Source organism: Cyprinodon variegatus, unplaced genomic scaffold (genome assembly GCF_000732505.1).
Source record: "Cyprinodon variegatus isolate N-32 unplaced genomic scaffold, C_variegatus-1.0 Scaffold1, whole genome shotgun sequence".
NCBI classification, from domain to species: Eukaryota; Metazoa; Chordata; class Actinopteri; order Cyprinodontiformes; family Cyprinodontidae; genus Cyprinodon; species Cyprinodon variegatus.
In genome coordinates, this window is record NW_015150454.1 from 3,408,004 (window position 1) to 3,430,505 (window position 22,502).

The 22,502-nt window shown below is 36.7% G+C and overlaps 1 protein-coding gene across 1 annotated transcript; it reads left to right on the forward strand.

Annotated features, from left to right (window-relative positions):
- The first annotated feature begins 9,601 nt into the window (after positions 1 to 9,601).
- golga7b (golgin A7 family member B) lies at positions 9,602 to 21,918 on the forward strand. Its single transcript, XM_015386517.1, has 5 exons — positions 9,602 to 9,709; positions 14,518 to 14,643; positions 15,391 to 15,543; positions 19,243 to 19,344; positions 20,171 to 21,918. Exons 1-5 carry the CDS (start codon positions 9,698 to 9,700, stop codon positions 20,252 to 20,254), a joined length of 477 nt encoding a protein of 158 aa, XP_015242003.1. The 5' UTR covers positions 9,602 to 9,697; the 3' UTR covers positions 20,255 to 21,918.
- Positions 21,919 to 22,502: the final 584 nt, after the last annotated feature.

The window sequence follows — 22,502 nt, forward strand, 5'->3', positions numbered from 1 at the left end:
CCATATTGTTTACAGTCATTTAAGTTTTTAAAGTTCAAAATATTAACAAATATTTTTAGTTTGAAATTTTTCATTTCCTAAGTGCATAAGATCCTCTTTCACAGTTTTCCTCAAACAGAATTTCGGCATCTATGTGGGTAAGAGAGATTCACAACTTGTGGTTAAGTCAATAAGAGGAGGGTGTTTGCTGTGGCCCAAAGCCCAGATGGCTTGGAGACAGGAAACACTGCATGCATTAGCAAAAATATTAAATTCCCCTGTCAAAGTAAAGTGTGATATTAGAGTTAAAACTGATGGTTACATTATTAAAGTTATTCCACTGTTCAGATATCATCTGCACATGATAATATTGACAGCGCAATTCAGGAAAACCCCCAGAGTCTTTTTTATGCTCTTTTTTTTTTTTTTTTACTATAAATGAACACAGGTTAGGATGCCACTTCCACTCCCATAGACACACATGTGCAAATGTATAAATATAATCACAATACACATGTTGCATGGTCCAAAGACAAACTTGCTTGATTCTAGCCCGGCACCAAAGACAAGGAGGCAGCAACTGCAGCAATGTTTTCTTTAGCTGACTATTTTTTTTTCAACTGCTTTCCCTGGCTGGGTTGGTATCAGTGTCTTCAACATTTTATAGTACAGACATCAAATAGAAGCTGTCAGCTCTGGTGCAGGTCAAAAATCATAATTTTTTTTGCTAAAAGAAAAAAGAAAAATTTGAAATTTTGTTATATCTGTACAGATTTGTGTGTATGTGGGTGAGTGTGTGAGTGCGCTTGGCTATGGGTGATTATGATCATTTAAGCCTGTGGCAAAGATATTTTTTGCTGAATAGCGGATTTAGGCACATTTAAAGACCCAAATGAAATGTAATATCAATGTATCTTCTTTCTTTTTGTTTCCCTTTTCTGCATAAAAAAATAAGGCATATGTACACCCACGATGAGTATTTAAATTAAATAAACCACATTTCTCTTTGGGCTTGCTTACATAAGAAATAATCTGGCTCCAAACTGAGACCTAAGGACCTTTCCCATCTCGCTTAGGATGCAGCAGAGTATACACTCCTGACTGGGTTGTAAACAAGTATAAACACCCAAATAATTAAAAAGTATCCATTACAGTTGCTGTTCTTTCATACGACTGCACAGCAAGTTCTGCACTGCACAGCTCCCAAACACATATAAATGAGCTCTAGCAAATACAAGTAACTTCAGTGACAGCAATTGCAAAACAATTTCTGTTCACAAGTTCAGTTTAAATGTTGGGAACATAACCTGTTGCTGTTATTTATTATATTTATTTTTATAAATTTAGTTACACTATTTCACAATTCCCCTGAATGTTCCAGTAACAGGGATATGCCATAACCCATATAATAAATATATGCCTAAGTGCAGTCAACAATCTCATAGCACAGAATTTAGTAAAAGCCCAGTCACTAATTTAAGATATTCAATGAACTAGTCAAAAATAGTCCAATGTTTGTTTAGACACATGTGGGATTATTATTTACCAGGTGTCCAGATCTTGAACCTCAAAAAAGGAATGATCTGTTGTAGTTTAGTCAGAAAAGGATAGGATTTACTAATTGGTCCTATGCTAATTGTTATTAAAAATACAAACCAGTAATACTTTAATCTAAAATACCAAAGCGACATGTCCAAAAATACATTATGACTCTAATGCCCCACTGGTGTAAAGAAATGAAATTGCCTGGGCTGTTAATAAAAAGTTAAGGGATAGTTCAGGTCTTTGGACATGCAGCTGTGCGAAACGCTCACTGTTTGTAGCTGAGATGTAACAGTGTTCCTACCATCACTGAGCCTCCTGCTCTGAGAAATCGTGGATGAGAAAAAATAGTTCTGGTAATGTACAGTGGGGCAAATTATTAGGTTTTTAAGTTGGAAAAACTATGAACATGTTTAGTTAGACAATTTAATAATTTTAAAACACCCAGGCATTATATCAGACCTTGATATCAACTAGGGATATTTTTTGGCATAGGTGCAGAAGAAAGTCCCTGCAAACAGCTTATCAATGCACCAAAATGTACTATTAGGACACTATTAGTGATGAAATTAAACTAGCCTTATGTACTATATATATTGTTTATGTATAACCACAGCACAAATACCTGCTCAGGATTGCAACACAGACCCTCATCTCAGCTTTTAGTCAGTGGAAGATAGAGAAAATAATGTTGAAAAAGGCTGAAGTCGGAAGTGGTCTTAAGAGGTTTTTGGATGGGTTTTTAATAAGCCATTTTGATTTAGCCCTAGAAGGGCTGTTTTGTGGTCTCACGTCCAGTGGAGATTCTGGTCAGCAGCCACTCATCTCCTCAAATCTGCTGTTGGCCCAGCGGGCTTCTCTGATCTGCTTCTGTCCTCCTTCTGAGGTAGCACCGGCAAACTGTTGTCTCTCTTCTGCTTGTGCTCACCTTGAAATTTGCCTGGCCAGTAAAAGCAATTTGCATGGCCAGGATGGTGAGATTGAGGTGTTCTGGTGCTCAGACAGGAGCAACTGGAAATCAGTGGTCTGCTGCAAAGGCACAGGAAGCACCAGGATGAGGCCCCCAGCCGTGCCCCCCTCCAAAAGCGCTACCTTTGGTCTAGAGGTGGGTAAGCTTGAGAATGAATGTAACGAACTTGTGGCCGTGTTGTGTCTTTTTTGTTATGTTGTGGCTTTTGTGGTCATGTTTGGATTTCCTTTGATCCTCTTGGCCAAGAAGTTCTTTCTCCTAAATATTCAAGGGAACCAAAATTACACCAACCTGAAAGATATTTCATATTTTGTCACTCCGTGCAGAAGATGTGTAAGTGCTTTTATTGATCAATGGCTGCAAATCTGAGATGTGCCATCAGAAAAGTAGGATCAAGTCGAAAGAGCCTAGATAGAAAGAGAAAAAATATTTCTAAGAAAACATTTTTTTTCTTCTTGTTTTATTGCAAAATGTACAAGCTGAATTTACAAAAAACCTCACAATGCTCTAAATGGGAACATTGTGTTTAAACTCAGCGTGTTTTCAGCTTGCCCGTATCTGCAAGTACAGCAAACCAGTGTGCAGAGATGGGAAGTAACGAAGTACAAATACTTCGTTACTGTACTCAAGTAGATTTTTCTGATATTTTTACTTTACTACTTATTTTTATGGCGACTTTTTACTTCTACTCCTTACATTTTTACACAAATATCTCTACTTTCTACTCCTTACATTTTAAAAAATTGGCTTGTTACTTTAGTTATGAATCATTACAATGGAGTTACCGTTATTATTTTCACGTCATCGATACCAAATTCAATCTAATTGGATGGGAATCTACGTTGCATTTGACGCACCACTACAAGATGAATCGACAGATTCGGCGGTATTCATTCGCTGCAAATCATTGCAGCTTGGTGGCGGTGGCGTTAGCATAGTAGCATGGACGACGAGATGATTGAAAATGAACACAACGGAGATCTAGTCCTATTGGCAGACATCCATTTAAAATGTAGGCAACGGCATGAAAAAAGTGGTTTCTACTTTTACTTTTATACTTTAAGTAAATTTACAAGCCTGTACTTTGTTACTTTTACTTGAGTAAAGAAGTTTAATCACTTCCACTTTTACCAGAGTATTTTTTAACACAAGTATCTGTACTTTTACTCAAGTACGGAAAGTGAGTACTTTTGCCATCTCTGCCAGTGTGTGACTGATAACATAAACTTCTGTGTAGATAGCACCATCCCAACCAAAAAACTGATTTGCTTTCCAAATAATAAACCCCTGATCACAAGTAATATGAAGTACCTGTTCAACAAGAAAAAAACAAGACAGTGAATTAATGAGGAGTATATAGAAGCAACTTAAGGTCAGGATAAGAGAGCAATGAGTCATACAGTATGATGCTGGAGAGCAAACTCCAGCAGAACAATAGCAGAGATGTGTGGTCAGGGATGAAGGAGATAAAGGGTAAGAGCAGAAGGAGGGTCAGACAGATGGAGGTCTACAAACAGCAAATTTACTGATGACATTCCTTTTATAGGTTCAATTCAGGAAAAAACTCAGCATCCTTCTCTCTTGCCCATAGTCACACAGACATCCTGCCCACCTCTGCCATTGACTCCCCTTTTGCTATTTGTTGTTTTTTTTAGCCAAATCAGCAGGTGGAGATGCTCCCTCCACCTTTCACCTGTCTGGCTTTAAAAGTCAGGTGAAGAGGCAACTGGAGAGAATGAATCATAATAAGTCATCAGGTCCTGAATGAAGAAAGCCAAATATGTTCTAGGAACTCCTCTAGAACCTCTGGAGAATATTTCACAAAGAAGAATTCTTCATAAAATGAAGAAGATTGTGGACAACAGTGATCATCCCCTACAGAAGACTTTTTAAACAACAACAAAAAAATGACTTCAGTCAGAGGCTTTTCCAAATCTGGTGGAAGAGTGACTGATACAGATAATCTTTCATGCCTACAGCTCTAAACACCTACAACAACTCGAAAGAAAAAAAAAATCTTTGGGATAAATAAAGTGTTTTTGGGTTAAGTAGAATTTAATCTTCAAGTTTCTGCATGTCGGATAACAGGGCTGTCACAAATCATCATAAGTTTAGTTGTTCCACTACCTTTTAAAATGTCCTAAAAAGCTAATTAAGTATGTTGTATCATTGAAGTGAGTCAATGCGAGGTGTAATATTGTCATATGTTTACATTAAGCTTGGCTGTAATAGAAAGAAAACAGAGGTAGCAAAATCATGATAATGCATCAAGATTTTAATACGTTTTTTTCCAGGCAAGTTGTAGTTAATTGATCATGTCAGCTTGTATCAATGATGTTATTTATTAGTTTTGGTGGTATGGGCTTCCAAAACAATTAAAACTTTTACCAGTCTGTGACAGCACTGCCATCTGACATGCTGCTGAAGATGCACCTGTTTTCACAACAGCTGGATGCTCCTGTGGTCTTTTGGTTTTTTGCTTTGGCCAGACAGGTTTTCTCTGATTCCAAAAAAGTTGAAAAAGTTAAAAAACAAACCACTGGATGTTTCTTTCTACTTTTGAAGACATTTCGCTTCCCATCCAGGAAGCTTTCTCAATTCAAAATTTCATTGTCAAAATGTCAAATGACATTTTAAATTGAGATTTTTTTTTTTTTTTACTTTTTTTTACTTTTGTGGAATGACTATAATCTGGATGACTGATAATCATTACCAGTTTTCTCTGATTGGCAAAGACAGGACAGGTTATATCGCTGATTAACAAATCCAAAACTTACCCCCTGCCTTCTTGCATTTCTGTGCTGATTTCAGACCCGGGCCCTGACTAAGACTGTCTTTACTGTTACCAGCCTGTTAAGGCCTGCTATTAGCCTGCCCAGTCAGTTGCTAGTCTGTTCAGTTATCATCCACCTTCTCAAGCCTGGTATCAGCCTGTTCAGCCTGTCACCCCCTTGTTCATCCATTATCTGCCTTTTCAATCCTGCTACCAGTATGTTCAGCCATCTTCCACCTTTGCAGTCTGCTACCAGCCTGGTTAATTTGCCACATGCATCCAAAAAATAATTTTATCAAAAAAAACATGTCTTGATGAATATCAGGTTCTCTGAAGACTCTGCTTCTCAAAATCGGTCTTTTGTTAAACCAATTTCTACCACTCCCCCTTTGCACTTACCCTGAGCCCTCCCAATGAGGTATGTCCCCCACTTTGGGAAAAAAATACATTGGGTGATAATATTGCTACCCTTTAGGTTTCATTAATATATATGTTTAATGCTACCTGCATGCTGTTTCTTCTTGTGAGCTACCATGGCAACCATTAACCACTGCTGTAGGTATTAACATTCTGATGTAATAATTAGCTCACTATGCATGAATGGAGTAAAAATTGTCCAATGTCACATTAAGTCTGAAAAATGCCAGGGTTTTACTTAGAAACACAACATGTTTGAAGCTTGGCAAGGCGTGAAGGCAACAAACTAGACAAGAATATATGAAGGTTCCACTAGCTCAATGGAAAGCTGTGTTTCTGAGTTTTCCAGCAGACTGGGATGTTTTCCCTGGTGTCAAAACCTTTATGCACATGGCCATCGCAAAACAGCAAAAACCAAGAAACAAGTAGAGTTGTTTCTAAAGAAAAAAAAAAGAAAAAAGAAAAAAGCTTAAAAATGTAAGTGCAAATCAAATCCTCTCCTCAGTGTGAGGTCATCTATGAGCTTTAAACTAAAAAGAAAACACTGGACAGATTGGGGAATTTTCAGACCTGCAGTGCCCATGGCTTTACAAAGCAGCTCATTAAAGCAAGAAAAACACAGGCACTGAATAAATATGGGCCAAAACATTCACAGTATGTTTTAATGAGCAGACATTTTCTGATTTTCTTGTAATCTACTAAGTGAATTTCCCAGCTCTGCTGTGCTAACATAGTAAATGTCAGCTTGGTATTGGCACTTAATCTGTTGAGTAGAAGATAACAGAACAGATTGTAATCCCAGATAAATTGACATAGACAGAAAACACATGTGAATAAACAAACACACCCACACACACACATAGACATATCCCAAATGAATTTATGCCAATATGTGATTAGAACTGGATCTTTTTAAGCAATCTGGAGTAAGCAGCAGCAGGCTGGCAAATAATTTTAGCTCTGCATAATGCTTGCTCATTTTGTCAAAGCTGTTTTAGTTTATTTATTTAGGGTGGGGTGGGGTGGGGGGCGGGAGCACTACCTGTGCGATCTGTAAATAGTTTTCCATGCTTGCAACAAAACTAGTAGCAGTAGTGGAGTTTGGAGATGCAATCCACTTCTTAAATCTATCTTTGTGCTCCTTTAATCTATCCAGAAGTACTGCAATCGCACTTTTTCTCTCACTCCCAACTTGTCGGTCAGCTGCACATTTAGCATGCCTTCCCTGGAAATGCCTTTCCAAATGACTCTTTTTATTATTTGACAACACATTACAAAGTAAAAATGCAGGCAATCCTTACCTGGCATTGGTAATGAAAGCAAATGATTCGGTCCATTTTTCTTTGAATCCTCTGTTTTCACCCGCTATCTTCCTTTTTATTCCTTTTGGGATCCGTGGCCCAAAGCACACCCACAGCTTGGTTTACAACCCCCACCTGCCTGGCACCGTGCCGCGCTGAAATGTGTGTTGCAGGCCAAGAAAAAAAACTTCATTGACAGAAATATTTACATGTATTGTTTAAATATATTCATTATACACATTTTTACAGCATTGAAAAACACAATGAATGTTTGTTTAACCTCCTGCACACCATATTAGAACAAACAAACAAAATCCATCTTTTTCAATTTTTGCAATGAAAAAGTCGCTAGGGGGGCATTAAAAAGCGGCATGCGACTCTGTAGCCCGCAGCTTGCCGACCCATGGTGAAGAGTATTTCTTTTCTATGATTCCCAAACTATAGGCTAAGCCTTTAAAAAAAGCAGTATTGTGCCAGGAATTTGTGGTAGAATTTAGGGGAACTTTGGCAGTAGTGACTTAATTATTAAGTCCTATGCTACATTACGTAGATTTTTTTATTTGCAGCAATAAAGATTAACACAACTTTTCTCTCTCTATATATATATATATATATGATTTTATTGCCATTACAGGAAAGTCAGACCCATCTTCTTGATGTAAATGAGCTTAAGCTGCAGAGTTTATTTTGTTTATTTCCAGTTATTTTGCAGTAAAAAGGACATTTTCAAGAAATGGAAACAACTTTAACAGCATACATTGACTCTTTTTTAAGTGTGGAATTTTTGTCTTAGTATCTTGCAAGAAAAGACCCAAAAAAACACATACCAAAATCCTTCAGACTTGATGCCACAGTGTAGATTCAGGGGACCATAAACAATGACAATGGTTGTGTCTGATTGTCCTTCCCTTTTATAAGAATCACAAGAGACAGACATAGCAACAATACTTAGCTAGGCTGTGTTAGGTGCCAACAAAATTTCTGTCACAGCATTACACCAACAGCAGCCCGAATTGTGTTTAAAAGGTACGGTGGATCCACTCTCCTGTGGTTTACTCCAAAGAGTTTTCTGAAAACCACAAATCAGACCAATAAACATTTTCCCACCTAATATTATCCATTTTGGATCTGAAACAGTATATGCTGACCGGAGTGGAAGCATACCTGCTTCAAGTTAATTGTAATGGTAATGAGTTTGCAATGTCTTTGTAATTATTTGTTTTATTTGTAATGAGTGGTTATTTGAGCTAATGCTTTTATGTATTATTTCAAACCTGTCTACCACATTGTTTACATAATTTTGGGAAATCACTGTCATTACTGGATAGGTCTTTTTTCAATTTTGTTAAAGCCAAAGAAAGAAAGTTTTACATTAAATCCTTGAACACACATGCACAACAATCGAGTGTCCAAATTAATCTCCTTATTTTATGAATGGTAAGGGGAACCAGGTTGGTGACTTCCGAATTCTGCATGCTTCAAAACAGCGATTCCCTAGCTTGGACTATGACTTATCTCAGGAAAACTTCCAGTGTGAGACACAAACTGAAACATGCAACTTAATTTTTAGTTTTGCTTTGTATTAACTTTTTGGAAACAATTATATTTTGCAGTTATTACTTGCCTATAGCAAGATTTCATATGATTAGGTTGTTGGAAAGGTAAGTACATCATCAAAGTAACAGAAGCTACCAAGCTAAAAACCAAGCCAGGGCTACTCTATCAAACTGCCTCATACACATGTGTAAGTTTCTAGAATCACTTTCTTTCAGTTGTTAGACCTGGACCGCAAAGGAACAAAACTAATCACTTCACTTCATTACAACAAATTGTGGATATTGTACAGCTAAAACAAAATCTCCAAAACATAGACTGTCAATATTTGAAAGAAGATGTAATTTACCCTACAGATAAACATAGTTTTACTTTGCTGATAAATGCTCAAGGCAGCTGCACATCTGAATAACTTATTGGATATCCTTTAATGTAGACTTAGATATTCAGATAAACGTATGTCATATTTTCTACCTCAAGCAAGGACACTGATTCTAAGATGAAATTCTCAGTAGCTGATCTTGAAAAAACCCTGTCTAAAGCCCTTTAATTAACACCTGACTATGCTATATGAAACCCTTTGGCATAATTGATTGTTCTTCACATCACAGTTATCACTGCACCAAATTCTAACCCCAGTCACTAAGAAATCAGCAACTGATTTATTACTGGTACAATTAGGCATTAGTGTCTAATATATTAGCAGGTGAGTAACTGCATGATTGGAATTATTATATGAATGCATTATATGAGCAATAGCTTTGAACCTGAAAAGAAGCTCTGAATATCTTAGTATTGCATTTTTTATTTTATTTTTTTTTTTTCTTAAAGGATATGCGTTTCTTTGCATGGGAATTTGGATAGAGATCCATAATTTAAATATTTAAATCAGTAAATTAAATTAATAATAGACCTCTGGTGGCCTAAATATGTTAACCTAAATACACAGACAGAGACAACTTGTTACTAATAAGCCTAGACCAACACCGCATTTAGCATTCTTAGCGCCGCATCCCGCAGTCCCGATGACACGCACCAACACTTTCATGTCAGCTCGCGCGCTCAGGCTCCACAGCAGGAGCAGCAACAACAGCTTTGTCCCGCACAAAACGATCAAACGGCGTTCAGTACGGGACAGATCCCGCAGCCTCTCACTGCAGCATGGCAACAGAGGTAAGGAATTTCCCGATTCTAGTTAGTAAGAACTCTTTTCTTTCCTCTTCCTATTTTTATCCTGCCAAGTGCAGGTGGGGAATGCGGTACTGTAAACTGGATGTGATGCATTTCTTTTCTTCCTATATGGTTAACAACTGATTGAATATTACTGATACTGCAACGAAGTGCAGGGAGGGTTGCTTTTATGTACTTGTACTCCTATTATGTTACAAATTACATGGAAATTTCTATTTCTTTTGGTTATTGCAACTGAGACCAATTTTATTATTCTAAATACTTAGTCTACCTTAAAGTAAGAACAAAGATTTGTTCAACAATCATAGAGACTGTTGATTCACGTGATAGCTATGCAATTTATGATGAAGAGTATTAATGATTATATTCAGCACCTTGGACAGTCACAGCCTCTTGGCTTCAACTGCATCATACTTAACTCCTCTTAAAAAGCTTCATATTCCCTTGACCTTATCCTTTGACACAGTTCTGAGGCTCCTAAAACTGATTACCTCTGTTAACCATCTCATATTCATGTCCTGCTTTTATTCATTTCAGATTTATATGACTTGCAAATCTAAAGATCTGCACTGATGTCCTTCTTTCTATTTTGTCTGATTGCACAACTAGTTGCCTTAAAAACGAGGTGCTGGTTTATTTTTAGACCTAGTAATGCCTGGTAGCTGTGGGGCCACATGTCCCTTCCTTCTATTTGCCCTTGGCCAAAGACATTGCCTGATGAGGTGTCATAGTGAAGAACTCAAGATTATGCTGCCTTCACTTTGTGGTGACAGCAAAGCCATGCATCGATTTTCTTTTCTTAAATGTATTTCATAGATAAACCATAGTGTTCTATGCCAACCCCCTCCATATACTAAGAAAATCATACCTGTATACTAACATAGATGAATATCAGTTAATTATCCTATTATTAGTGAATCTTTTCAATGTTATTTAGCTGATGCAGTTAAAAAACAAACAGTAAAAATCTATGAGAATAGTGTTGCTTCTTGTACATGCTATTATTCCTTTTGTCATGTTTATTGCATGTTAAATAATGAAATCAGGGCTTGTACATACTGTTTGCATGGGTCATCAATCATCTCAATTTCTTTCACATCTTAGTAAATATTGAGCTGTCAAGAGGCCACCTGACAAAAGAGCACTGAACAAGGAAGACATGTGAGAGATTTAAATGAGATGTCTGCTGTCTTTTCTTAGTGTAATGTGTGTGTAGGTGTGTGTGGGGGGGCGTCTGTGTGTGTGCCCATCGGTAATATTCACCTATGTGGAAGCTGTGTATTTATTGAATCAGAATTACTTAACTTGGCACCATGTCATGCACAGCAAAGAAAAAAAAAACTAGAACTCAGGCCAAACTTCAAATCGTACAACATTTTAACAAAAAGGGGAATTGAAAGGCATATTCCTCCATGCAACTTCACACTCCTGATTTTGTTTTGTGTCTTTTATGATATAACTATAGTGTACCTGTCTGCTAAGTGCAATGTAATTACAAATTATTTGCCTCTTAACAGTTTTGTTGTTAGAGACTCTGATCCAAAAACAATGACTTCTGTCTTGTCTTAATTCAAAAGCTGAAATTTGGAATACATGTAAAGTACATTACTGCACATTCTTCCATATCACACTAAGAGCCTGTGCATAGCTAATGAAGTTGACATCAGGCCAACTGATTCTGATTTGAGTAAACAAAGCTCTGCCGTGTCTTGATGATTACATCTAAATAGGATGAAAGATGTATCCTAGTAAGCCCAATATAGATACTGAGCTAAAAATGCAGAGAAAGCAAAGACAGAGATATTAAAAGCTCTATCTGTGAGATAATGCTGGCTGGTAGCAGATGAAAATAGAAGCTTAGGTTCTATTCCTGGCTATGATTGATGTGGGCCTTTTAGCACAAAGATGAAAGGCGCACTCTGTACCGTGTCTGTTTACATGGGCTCACTACCTTCCAATTATAACAAGACTCCTGTGGCCAGCAAAACTCTGCAAAAGAACCACTGATCAAGAGTTAGCTTGTTAATTTTGGTATATTGTTGGGGCATTCCTTGAGAATATAAATACCCTGAAGAAGCTTAAGGGTCTGACTACAGCCTCATGTGCCTTGCTGAATATTCCTACACTTCCTTTGTTGTTTCTCTCTGTCTTCTCTCTGCTTCTTGTTGTATGCTTTTTCTGTATCACTAATTGCCCTTCCTTTGGGACAAGTAATTTAGATCAGCATGAGAAATGTTTGCTGTAGCTGTTTTGATGCAAAAAGGGGTCTTTCAGTGTGCCAAAATTGAAACTGGGTCTGGTGTAGCTCAAGTAAAACCACCAGACCACTACTGCAAGCCTACACTGCACTTGAAACAAGAAGTCCTTAAATCTGTCAGCAAAATCAGGTAAAAAAAGCAACCAAAATATTTTTTTCTATTAAAAATTGCTTCCAGCTTCCAGCCAGCTTCCTATTAATAACTTCCTCCCTTTTCAAATGGGATACGTTGTCTAAAGCAACAACCCTGTTAACAAGGTTGTCAATTTGTGAAGGAGAATAAATTAAATGGCTGCCATTTTCATTATCATTCAGAGATACAGCTAAACTCATGATTTCGGCACTAGTGCTGGTCTGATTCACAAACCTGCGCAACTAAGCCCTTTTCTCATCAGCCTTTATCAGATCCACCTGTACCACTGTCTATATAAACACCTCTCAGACCAGTCACCAGTGTCAGATTATTACAAGCCACCAGTGAGTCTAATCTAGCATTCCTGAAAGCTTGATTGTCTGCCTCTGTGTTTCTGACCATTTTACTGCCCTCTGATTCTCTGAGTCTGCCTAACCCCTGTCCAACCTGTATAGGTGTGCTGTTTGGTAGTGATGGCAAAATTAGGCTTTCTGAAATATTGCATAATTTTGAACCATTGTTTCATAAAATTGTTCACTACCCGAAGCTTCATTCAAATACCCTTGGGTGGCATCTACTGGTACTAGCTGTTGTCACATCAAATGAAATCCTGAGAATATGACACATGTCCCCTGTATATAATAACACTTTATGTTTGTGTTGTATATGTGTTTTAGTACCTCAAGAGGTTCTAAATAATTTGCCCATGAGACAATAATTCATAAAAAAGTGAACATTTTTTGGTTTGTCATTCATTTTTTGTGTGCTTGTGGTGCTGACTGTTTTTCTGTTTTTTGAGACAATTTCTCCAGAGTAAAAAAAATATATATATATATAGATATTTCATAGCAAACAGAGGAAGCTGCTGTAATCAGGTACTGTTTAGCTGGGTGGTATAGATTTGGATAGAGAGTTTTGTGCTCCACCCAATATTTCATCAGATCCTCTGCTCAGTCCAGAGAAGGAGCCGATAATTATTACGTTGTTCATCTTACCTGTTATGTATATCTTGCATAAAATGGTATCATGAATATTATACTAGTGGATAGTATAGCCTTTAGGCTTTCTATTAATAAACACTGAATGTAAATTACCTTACTTGCTTAAAATTCAAATATTTCCAAATATTGGAACGCTCCCTTGATGTTTGCTCCATGAACTCTGAATATTAAAAAAGAGCTGATTGTAACGTATAATCCGTGTAGAACGGGGGCATGAACTGGTCCTTGAGGATCCGAAATACACTGAGTCGCACCAAATGCCTCTCACCTCGAAGCAGTCACCTGAATTGGTCTGAATGAAGCAGTAAAGGTGTTTACTGTAAAGATGCAAGCTCCAGCCCACTGCTTCACCCTAACTACCCTGTCGAGTTTTAAGCGTGCATTCAAAGCGCGGTGTTGAAGGCAAAATCGCCACTGATTAGATCTTTTACCCATTTCTGTGCCCTGATTCAGCCCTGGATTCTGCTCTAGATTTCTGATCACCTGGTTCTGACCCTGGATCTGTTCTTGGACCCGGACTCTCGTTATTCATCCTAATCCTGCCTATCTCTGTCATCCTGGTTCTGAACCAATGCCTGTCCTTTGACTGTCTATTACCTGCCAGCCCCATAAGAAAAATCTTCCAAACTGCTCTGACGTTGTGCATTTAAGATATCCCCTTCAGTGTTGTCATGAATGTTGAAATCCCAACCTATAATGATCTTGTCAGTGTTTAACATATTCATAAATGAGTTGAGGTACATGCGTACAATCCCCCTAATATTTTGATGAATGCTAGTGACAAATCTACCATTTTCTTTTCTTTTGTTTTTGTTATTCTGGCTTCTATATTCCTATTAACCATCTTATCAATCCAAAACATACAAAACAACAGTTTGGATGTATTTTTCGCAAAATTCTATCCTTTGTCATTAGTGCTAATTTCAGGTAGAGTGGAAGAATTTTGAATGTTCATCTTAAGGAATGTTATATTTATGTTATGGACCAGTAGCTCTGGCTGCATATGCTTGTACCAATGTACTTTAGGCAGCTTGTCTTTGAGTATGGACTTTTTTCTTGTTTAGTACCCACCTTGTGGAAGTGTTGCTGTTGCATTATCTTTTGTTTAATTAGTGGTTTAACCTTCAGTGCTTCCTGGGTAATTCCTATACATTTAAACAAAGTTCATTTTATTGAAATTTAACAGATTGGGTCAATTAGTATAAACTTGGACACAAGTGATTATTTCCAGCAGGAGTATAATCCTAAACAGATCAAAAATAGTTTGCAAACAAACACATTAAGGGATAATGAATTAATTAATATCCATAAGGTTTTATCTAAAACTTACTGAAATTAAATGCATTTCAAACTGTAAATCTGTATCTCTGTTCTACACCACTATTCTGTCTTTTCTCAGTTGCATAACCTCAAGGACATACAGCACACTGCATCGCTGGTTACAAAGGTCTTTATACAACGAGACTACAGTGAAGGAACTGTGTGCCGATTCCAGACCAAATTCCCCACAGAGCTTAACAACAAGGTGAGAACACCTGCAAACCTTTGTAAAACAACTCAAGTGTGTTGCAACTTAAAACTGAATCCTTCACTGTAATGAAGCAAATGTACCTGTTGAATCAGTCTCTATTTATGTCTGACTTTGAAATAAAAGCTAAAAATTTCAACATGCCCTTTAAATGAATGAAACATGCAAATTAACTGACATCATTTCATACAACCTTTCTGGCATTATGTGGATAAAAAAACTTTATACCTTCTCTGGAAGATCAGATAGCAATTCTTTAACTTTCTGCAGGTTTCTTGAATAAAAGTATTTGCTCTAAGTCCTCATTCTTTAAATAGGTCATGATTTATATTCCAGCACTCAATCAAAAGCCAACAAATGTGAAGATAATTTCATCTAACACCCTTGTTTATAAACTGAGTTCCACTCAAATGTTATTTTATTTTTACTTTTACTGGTACTAAAGAAATAACTACGTTTTGGATTGAGTAGACTTTGGATTTCCTAAGGACAGTGCTGTTTCCCAAAATACAAAAGAAATCTTATAGAGTCATATTTAAGTAGAGTTTCGTAAAATTTTCACAGGTACATAGAGTTTACATTGTGTGATAATGGCTGTCAAAACTTAGTCATATTGGTTTGCAAAAAATCAGCAGATATGTTTGACATATTGCTTCATAGATGCACAACTTGTTGCAACAGCTAAATTAACTTTTTTTTCCTAGGGCTATAACCTTGCCTATGCTTTTTTGTGTTTTTAATTAGATAGAGAGAGCTCTGCTTGAGCAGACAGTGAAGACACTTAACTTGTATTACATGGAGGCTGAAAAAGTTGGAGGTCAGTCATACCTGGAAGGATGTCTAGCTTGTGCAACAGCATACATTGTATTCTTCTGCATGGAAACACGCTATGAGAAGGTAAGTTTACACTGTTAAAATATCAACATTTGACAAACAGAGACATTCTTTTTAAAAGTCATATAAAAACTCTTCTATCTTGTCTGCACAGTGTGTGCAACATATCAACAGATTTTAAAAATTGCTTGTAGATGAAGTGACTGACATTAAGGTTAATACAATTGCAAGACCTGATATGTTTTATATCTAGAACATTAACCGAACTCGGAGCTATTGTGATTACGCCCTAAGAAGCAATTTACAACACATTATCTGTTTCGATCTTTCAATCAATATCTATTGACATATACAAATCGAATCAAAGAATGGTCACCAGTTATTTGATTTAATATTTAAAACCCAAGTGTTGTGGGGTCATATTTTTGAAATTTTGATCTGCATGTTCATCTCCTGAATGTTATACCAGAGCAGTTTTTAAAACACACTCCAGTAAGAAACTGCCTGAATCCAGGAGATAGGATCTCATTTTTATAGCCATCCACTACCTTTAGCATGTTTTTCTGAAGGCCAAACCTGACTGCCGCTGTGAAAAAGTGTGGCACGCCATCTGTAAAATACTTTTATTCAGCACAGGCAAGATGTCCATCTTGAGAAAGGACAGATGGTTCAACCTGTTCATGGCTGTATTGCTTTTTGCTTCTTGCTGAGATGGAACAAGAACACACAAGCATGCCTAATGCAATCATGCACACAGTCACAGTGAGCTTGATTAATCCTCTTTGTGATTTTTTCTGTCAACCTGCCAATGCTTCAGAAGAGATTGGAGTGCCATGAAGTTCCAGCACGTCTCTCTGCTCTGATCTCTGTCTCAGAAACCATTCATCTGCCTCATCTTGTTGCATTTTGTAAACATTGCTTTATCAAAGCTGCACAGGGTTACTGGGAAATTGACCAAGGTACAAAAAAGCATGTTTATTGCTGTGTTGAAGTTATGCTTAAATGGCCTGGCCTGCATCACCTTTCATCTCACTGTCGGGTGGCACTGCTCCATTGAGAGGCTCAGATGCTATCAGCTCCACAGGAGAGTTGTTTATTTACTTGTTTAAACTTTATGAATGCCCCTTTGACTGACAAAGATAGAACATACCCACCCAAGTTGAAGCTAAGTGTGCATATTCCTATGTGGCACATAATCATGGTTCTCCAATTCTCTTTAACGTTTACATTCCACCATCAAAAGGCACTGATTGTTACCCACATGTCAGAGCAAGCTTCAGGAAGTCTCCCACACAGACTTTGCTTTGTACAGTACATCTGTTGTTTTGTTTTTCCTCTTTGCTGACAAGAACATAGGTCAGACTATAGCAGTGGATACAAGTTTAAGTTAAAACTTTGTACATAAAATACAATCACATTTTACAAGCCATAGAATAGAGGACTGCTTGTGTTTATTCTGGGTTTAGTCAGAAAAGCTGACACAAAAATACCATCATATCAGTGCAACAGTTAGAATTAATACTTGGATGCCATACATTGAAAGTGAGTTTAGCAGCCCCTAGTTAAAGCTAAAGGCTCCAATATGTTTGTAGTAATATTTTGATTTTACAGGCATGTTTCTTCTGCCCAGAGGTAATGTTTAGATTTGGAGTATTTAACCAAAGTACTGGCTTGAATCTTACAGAGATTCTGTAGATTCTTAGAGCTTATCTTCAAAGATATGTTAATACCAGTGGAAACATGCAAATAGAAGGTCAGTTGTCATAATAAGCATATATTAGTGTAATTACAACAAAATACAATAATTGTTCTATTACAGACGTATAGTTATTAAATATTAATATTTATTTGTTTTCATTTAATGTTTTTAGTTGTTTTGTTATTACTTGATAAATACCAGCTCAATTTTCCTTTTGATTAAATGAAAAAAATAAAATACAATACAAAACCTTTAGGATAGAAACAATTTTAGGCAAAACAGTAGGGTTATCAGCTGGGCATGCAGCTGCAAAAGAGGAGCTCTGTCCAGGATAACCCTACCTGTACTGTCCAGGATAACTTTGATAATATTCCATTTCTAATATATTTACAACAGGTAGGATCAAAGATAGCTCCGTTTACTGGAGGAACAGCTCCTTTTTTGCAATTGGCAAAGCAGAGATGCAACAGTGTAATGGTGGTATGTGTCTTAGGACAAGCTACTAATTTTCAAAATGATTTTTTTTTTCAATATTATTGAAATAATATCAGTAACTTAATTGACTAAGTCAAATCATATAGATTAATAAAAGATACAAATTTTTAAGGATTTTCTGCTTAAAGTTGATAACAACATAACATTTAAAATAAGAATTTTACAGTAAAGAAAAAATTGCATCTTATCTAGTAATGATTCATATAAAGTTTGGTGGAAGGTTATTCCAGTATCTAACCAACAAAATGTGTTAGTTGTTTTTATTCTAGATTTCCATTTTTTTAACTATGGGAAATGGCACGCAGTGCCTCAAACACCTTGAGAGATAATGCCCTACAATGGCAGCACTTCCCCTTATTTAAGCAATTTAGATAAAATGCAAATACAGCCATGCTTCTCAAAATCAATTGAATGGTGAAGGATGGTGAGAGAATAAAATTCTGTGCACTCTTGAACAAGGAGGAGTGAATGTCTATAGCAAGGGGTGCATATTCAGAAAGGAAATGCCATTATTAATTGACTGTAGATGCAAATAATCAGTATATTATGTTTATTTCTGTCTTTTGTTTATGATTTGTCCTTTTAATGTCTCCCTGGACAGTTCTCTATGTTACCTATATCAAAAGCCAGCACTGATCTCAGTTCAAAACCCAGTATAGTGTTGGATTTGTTTTATGGAGCATAGAATATACACATTTTAGGAGTTACTATCTTTGTTAGGCTTTGTTTGGTGTATGTGAGTAGCTTTTCTTATCATGCCGTTTTAGTTTATGACTGTTAATGTTGCTCTACTGTTTAGGACATTGGAGTAAAAAAAAAAACAGACTCCAAAGGTTATTCTCAAATGAGTTGTAATGTCCTTAATATACGCACAGACTTGCTAGTTTATATTTGTATGTTGAGGCCTGTTCTAGAGTGCCCTGATTTCCCCCAATGCTGCCCTGTGGTTGTTCTACCGTTAAAGCAAAAGTAAAGGATAGGTTATTTGCTAATTCAGCTTGAAGAAAACTAGCAAATTTACATTTCAGAGAGTTCGCCTCAATCCTTTTGTTCCATTGAGAATTTTTGGTTTAGAATGGAAATGTTCCAAAAGTGAATCACTCCTCTGTCTTAGTCATTGAATTCTTAGTTTTGCTTAAAATAAGTAGTGAGGATGTATGTTTAAAAAGTGAATACTGATGCGCTTTGACCATAACAGTGCTATTTTTTTTATAATTCTTATGATTAAACACCCGATGATAAGTATCTTATAATATTTGCTTAAAAGATGCATAAAGAGACTTGAAACTAATTTCATATTTTCCTATTGACCCACTATAGGGATATATAAAATAGCTAAATCCAATTTGATGTTTAATTTGTCTACAATACCAAAATATGTCACAAATAGTTCCCTTTAAAAAGAAATGTGTAGGTATATGTTAGTATGCCTGTTTATGTCATCTTCTGTGAAACTCTGCATTTAGCTTTGCTTTCAATTTATCACTGATGTTTTTAATGAAATCTGGATTAAAACCAGATGTAATCAAGCCCTCCTCTGCAACTACTTTACCCATATTTTATTTCAGGTCTTGAAGAAGATATCAGGCTACATCCAGGAGCAGAATGAGAAGATCTACGCCCCAAGAGGTCTGCTGCTCACAGACCCCATAGAGAGAGGAATGAGGGTTGTATCCTTCACTCAGCAGCTGCTATGCTTTCTGCTTTATCTAGACATTAGATTGACAATTGAAAATACTGACTATAAGCAATCTAGTTATTAGAGTATATCACATCTGAAAAATAGAGTTTGTACAGTGCATTTGAATAATACATTTTAAATACTAATCCTGCATGGTACCGGCTCAACATTTTCTTATATTCAGTGATATTTTGAAGTAGTCTATTTACTGTCTGCTGTTTTTGGGAAAGGAAGCCAGCTCCATGACAAAGGTTGGACTTTCTTATACTCTGGAGTGGTCTGTTGGGAGATGGGCTGGAAGAGAGGGCTGCACGCCTTCAGCTTAAGGCCGGGGAGACATCACTGACTTTTGTTTCTTCCTATCGGCTGAACAGTGGTATTGTGTATAAACTTTTTGGGTTTTTGTAAAAAAAAGACCCTTCATCGTTTACCATACTTCAGCATTAATTATTTCAGTAGCTGTTAGGTTATTTGGGGGATTTTTCTTTTAGCTCTGTTGACCTCTAATTTAATCTAATTTAGCAGAGAGGCAGAAAACTGTTCGAGAAAGAAAAGGGGATACACAACCATAGAGAACTTTTAGTTTTTCTTTCGCTTCTTAATTAGAATAAGTTCATTATAAGCATACATACCACACATTTTTCCTGTCTGACTGTCGTTAGTCAAATTTGTGTACTGTCGTTAGGATGCAGATGGCTTTATTATGACAATTGTAAGATATTACAGAGTAATATTAGAAACTAATCGTTTTTTTTTTTCATATCTTGCATGCTTTTTGTTATCTTTATTATTCTTGACAGTCATTGCGTCATCAGCTAGAGATTAGCATTTTTGAAGATCAAGGCTCAAGTGGCTCCAGTCCTAGCAGCGGCATGTCATCATGTAGCACTGCTCGATGACTGGAGGGGCAGCACCAGGCTTACGGGTACCAACACAGGGGCAGCGAGACACTCACTAGCATCCGCATGCTGAAACATGAGAGCACCAGATTCTAAAGAAAAGCATCAAGACAGAAAGCCATGGAGGTAATCCAGAACTACAGACCTCTTCCTGCTTAGAGCTTCAACTAACTACCCTGAAAGAAGGTTCTGGATCTACAAAAGCTGTAGCTACTAAACAGGATTAAAGGTCATAGCTACAACTTTTTCATCTAAATTATTTTTTTTTTTATAATTATTCCTCATAAAATCTGGAGTGGTGCAGAGTAAAGGTATTAATTCCATTGAAAAACTTATATATGGTCTATAAATAACTGTTTTATAAATGTTGCTTGGTCCAACATTGATAAATATTTACTTCTGCTTCTGATGGCAAAGTCGACATTAAAGGATTCTGTACCAATCAAATTAGTAGGTGGAAGTCATGTGAGACAGTGCTCAGACATTGCCAGATTCTTATAGCCCCGTAATATAGCTGGGAAATAACTTCTTTCCGACCAGCAGGTGTTAAAATTGTAGCTATTACCTTTCAAATATGTCAACAGATTTCACATATCATCTTATGAGAAAATGCAGCATCCAGTGTCTCTTAAACTCTTAAAAAGTTATCCAAGGTAATCCTTGTTAACCCATTTCATCCTGTCTTTTACAATAAGTCACATATTGTACATTTTAGTGTATCCTGCAAGTTCATCTTTGATCAGAACTGTCGTCAGTGTGTGAATAGCATCATTTTACTGTCATTGCTATTATACTGTATGCTCATTCACAGTCTGGGTATTCACAAGTCTTTGTAACAACTCCGCCACTATGAGCAGAACTTACTGCTTCCCAGCAGACATATTGTTCTTGTTTCTTACACTTGTTTCAAGTAGTTGAGGTCAAGTTGTATTGAATGTGGGCAAATTAAGGCATGGGGTATTAGGTAGAGGTATTTGGCATAAATATCTAGCTGGGACCAGTTTGATTCATTTATCTTTTTTACTCTCAAGAGTGGATCAAGTGATCTGCATAACAGCTGCAGGTCACGCCTTGGCACACACATGCAGACATATTCAGATAATATACCCAACCACTGCATATGAGGGCAATAAATGGGACATGTGCACATCAGGTATATGCATAGACACTCATGTGTATGTAACATGTACTTATGTACTCATTTTATAAAGCCAGAAAATATTCAATATGGTTTTAGCTTACTGTGAACCTCAGACTCTATTATAGTTTTGATGTCTGGCAGTGTTTATGATTTTGACATCAGTTGCAGTCTAGTTTGAGATGAAAGCTGGTAGCTCTTAACACTGTCAAAACCTTTTCCCTAAACAGACTTGGTGGCTTCTTAAGCTGAAAGAGTGTGGGTTGTTATCAGTGGAGCTGGAGACTGTACAGTCATTAAGCAGAGAAATGTGTTCCAGTTTGAGTGTAGGAGCTTGCAGGAGAACCGGCCCACAGAGATTTCAAGAAATTAACCTCTTTTAGCCTGTTTTTCCTTGCTGTTGTGTAGATACAGGTTGAATTAGAAATTCAAACACAAAAAAGGCAAAAGATAATCTACAAATGTACCGAAACCAACTTGGACACTATTCTGTAAAGACATGAATGACAGCTATGTATAATTTCAATAAGGGTGTTCCAAAAAAAGATAATTGAAAACAATCCACTGGACTTTGTTTCGATATTTGAAGATATTTTGCTTGCAAGGAATAGTGTTGAGTTCGAGGTTATATACAATATCCAATCAAAACCTTGTTTTTGTTTTGAAAACATGCAAATGCCTGCAATGCCCCATACCCGTCTAAGTGTCTGAAAGGAGTGTTGTTAAAGGGAATTGTTGGCCTGGCTGAAAAGGTGAGTTCCAATGCTCTCCTGTACAAGGGCTGGGACTGCGATGATAGCGGGAAGGGATTAACCCAATTACTGCGTTGTAGGTTTTTGAAAGCTGAAACCTGAGACCACCCCCTCTGTTTAAGGTTTTTTTTTTTTTCTTAACATAGATGGCTTCCTTCATGCCCCTCTCAAACCACTAACTAATAAGGCTGATTATGGGTAAACAATAACACATTTAATGGGGGAACTTTTAATTATTGCACATATATCAAAGATATATAAATCAATATATAAAAAACACAATTCAAATTCTTTTAAATATTTAACATTTCAGCATCAGAGGGAGCATCATTGTTTGAAAGAAATTAAATAAAGTTAT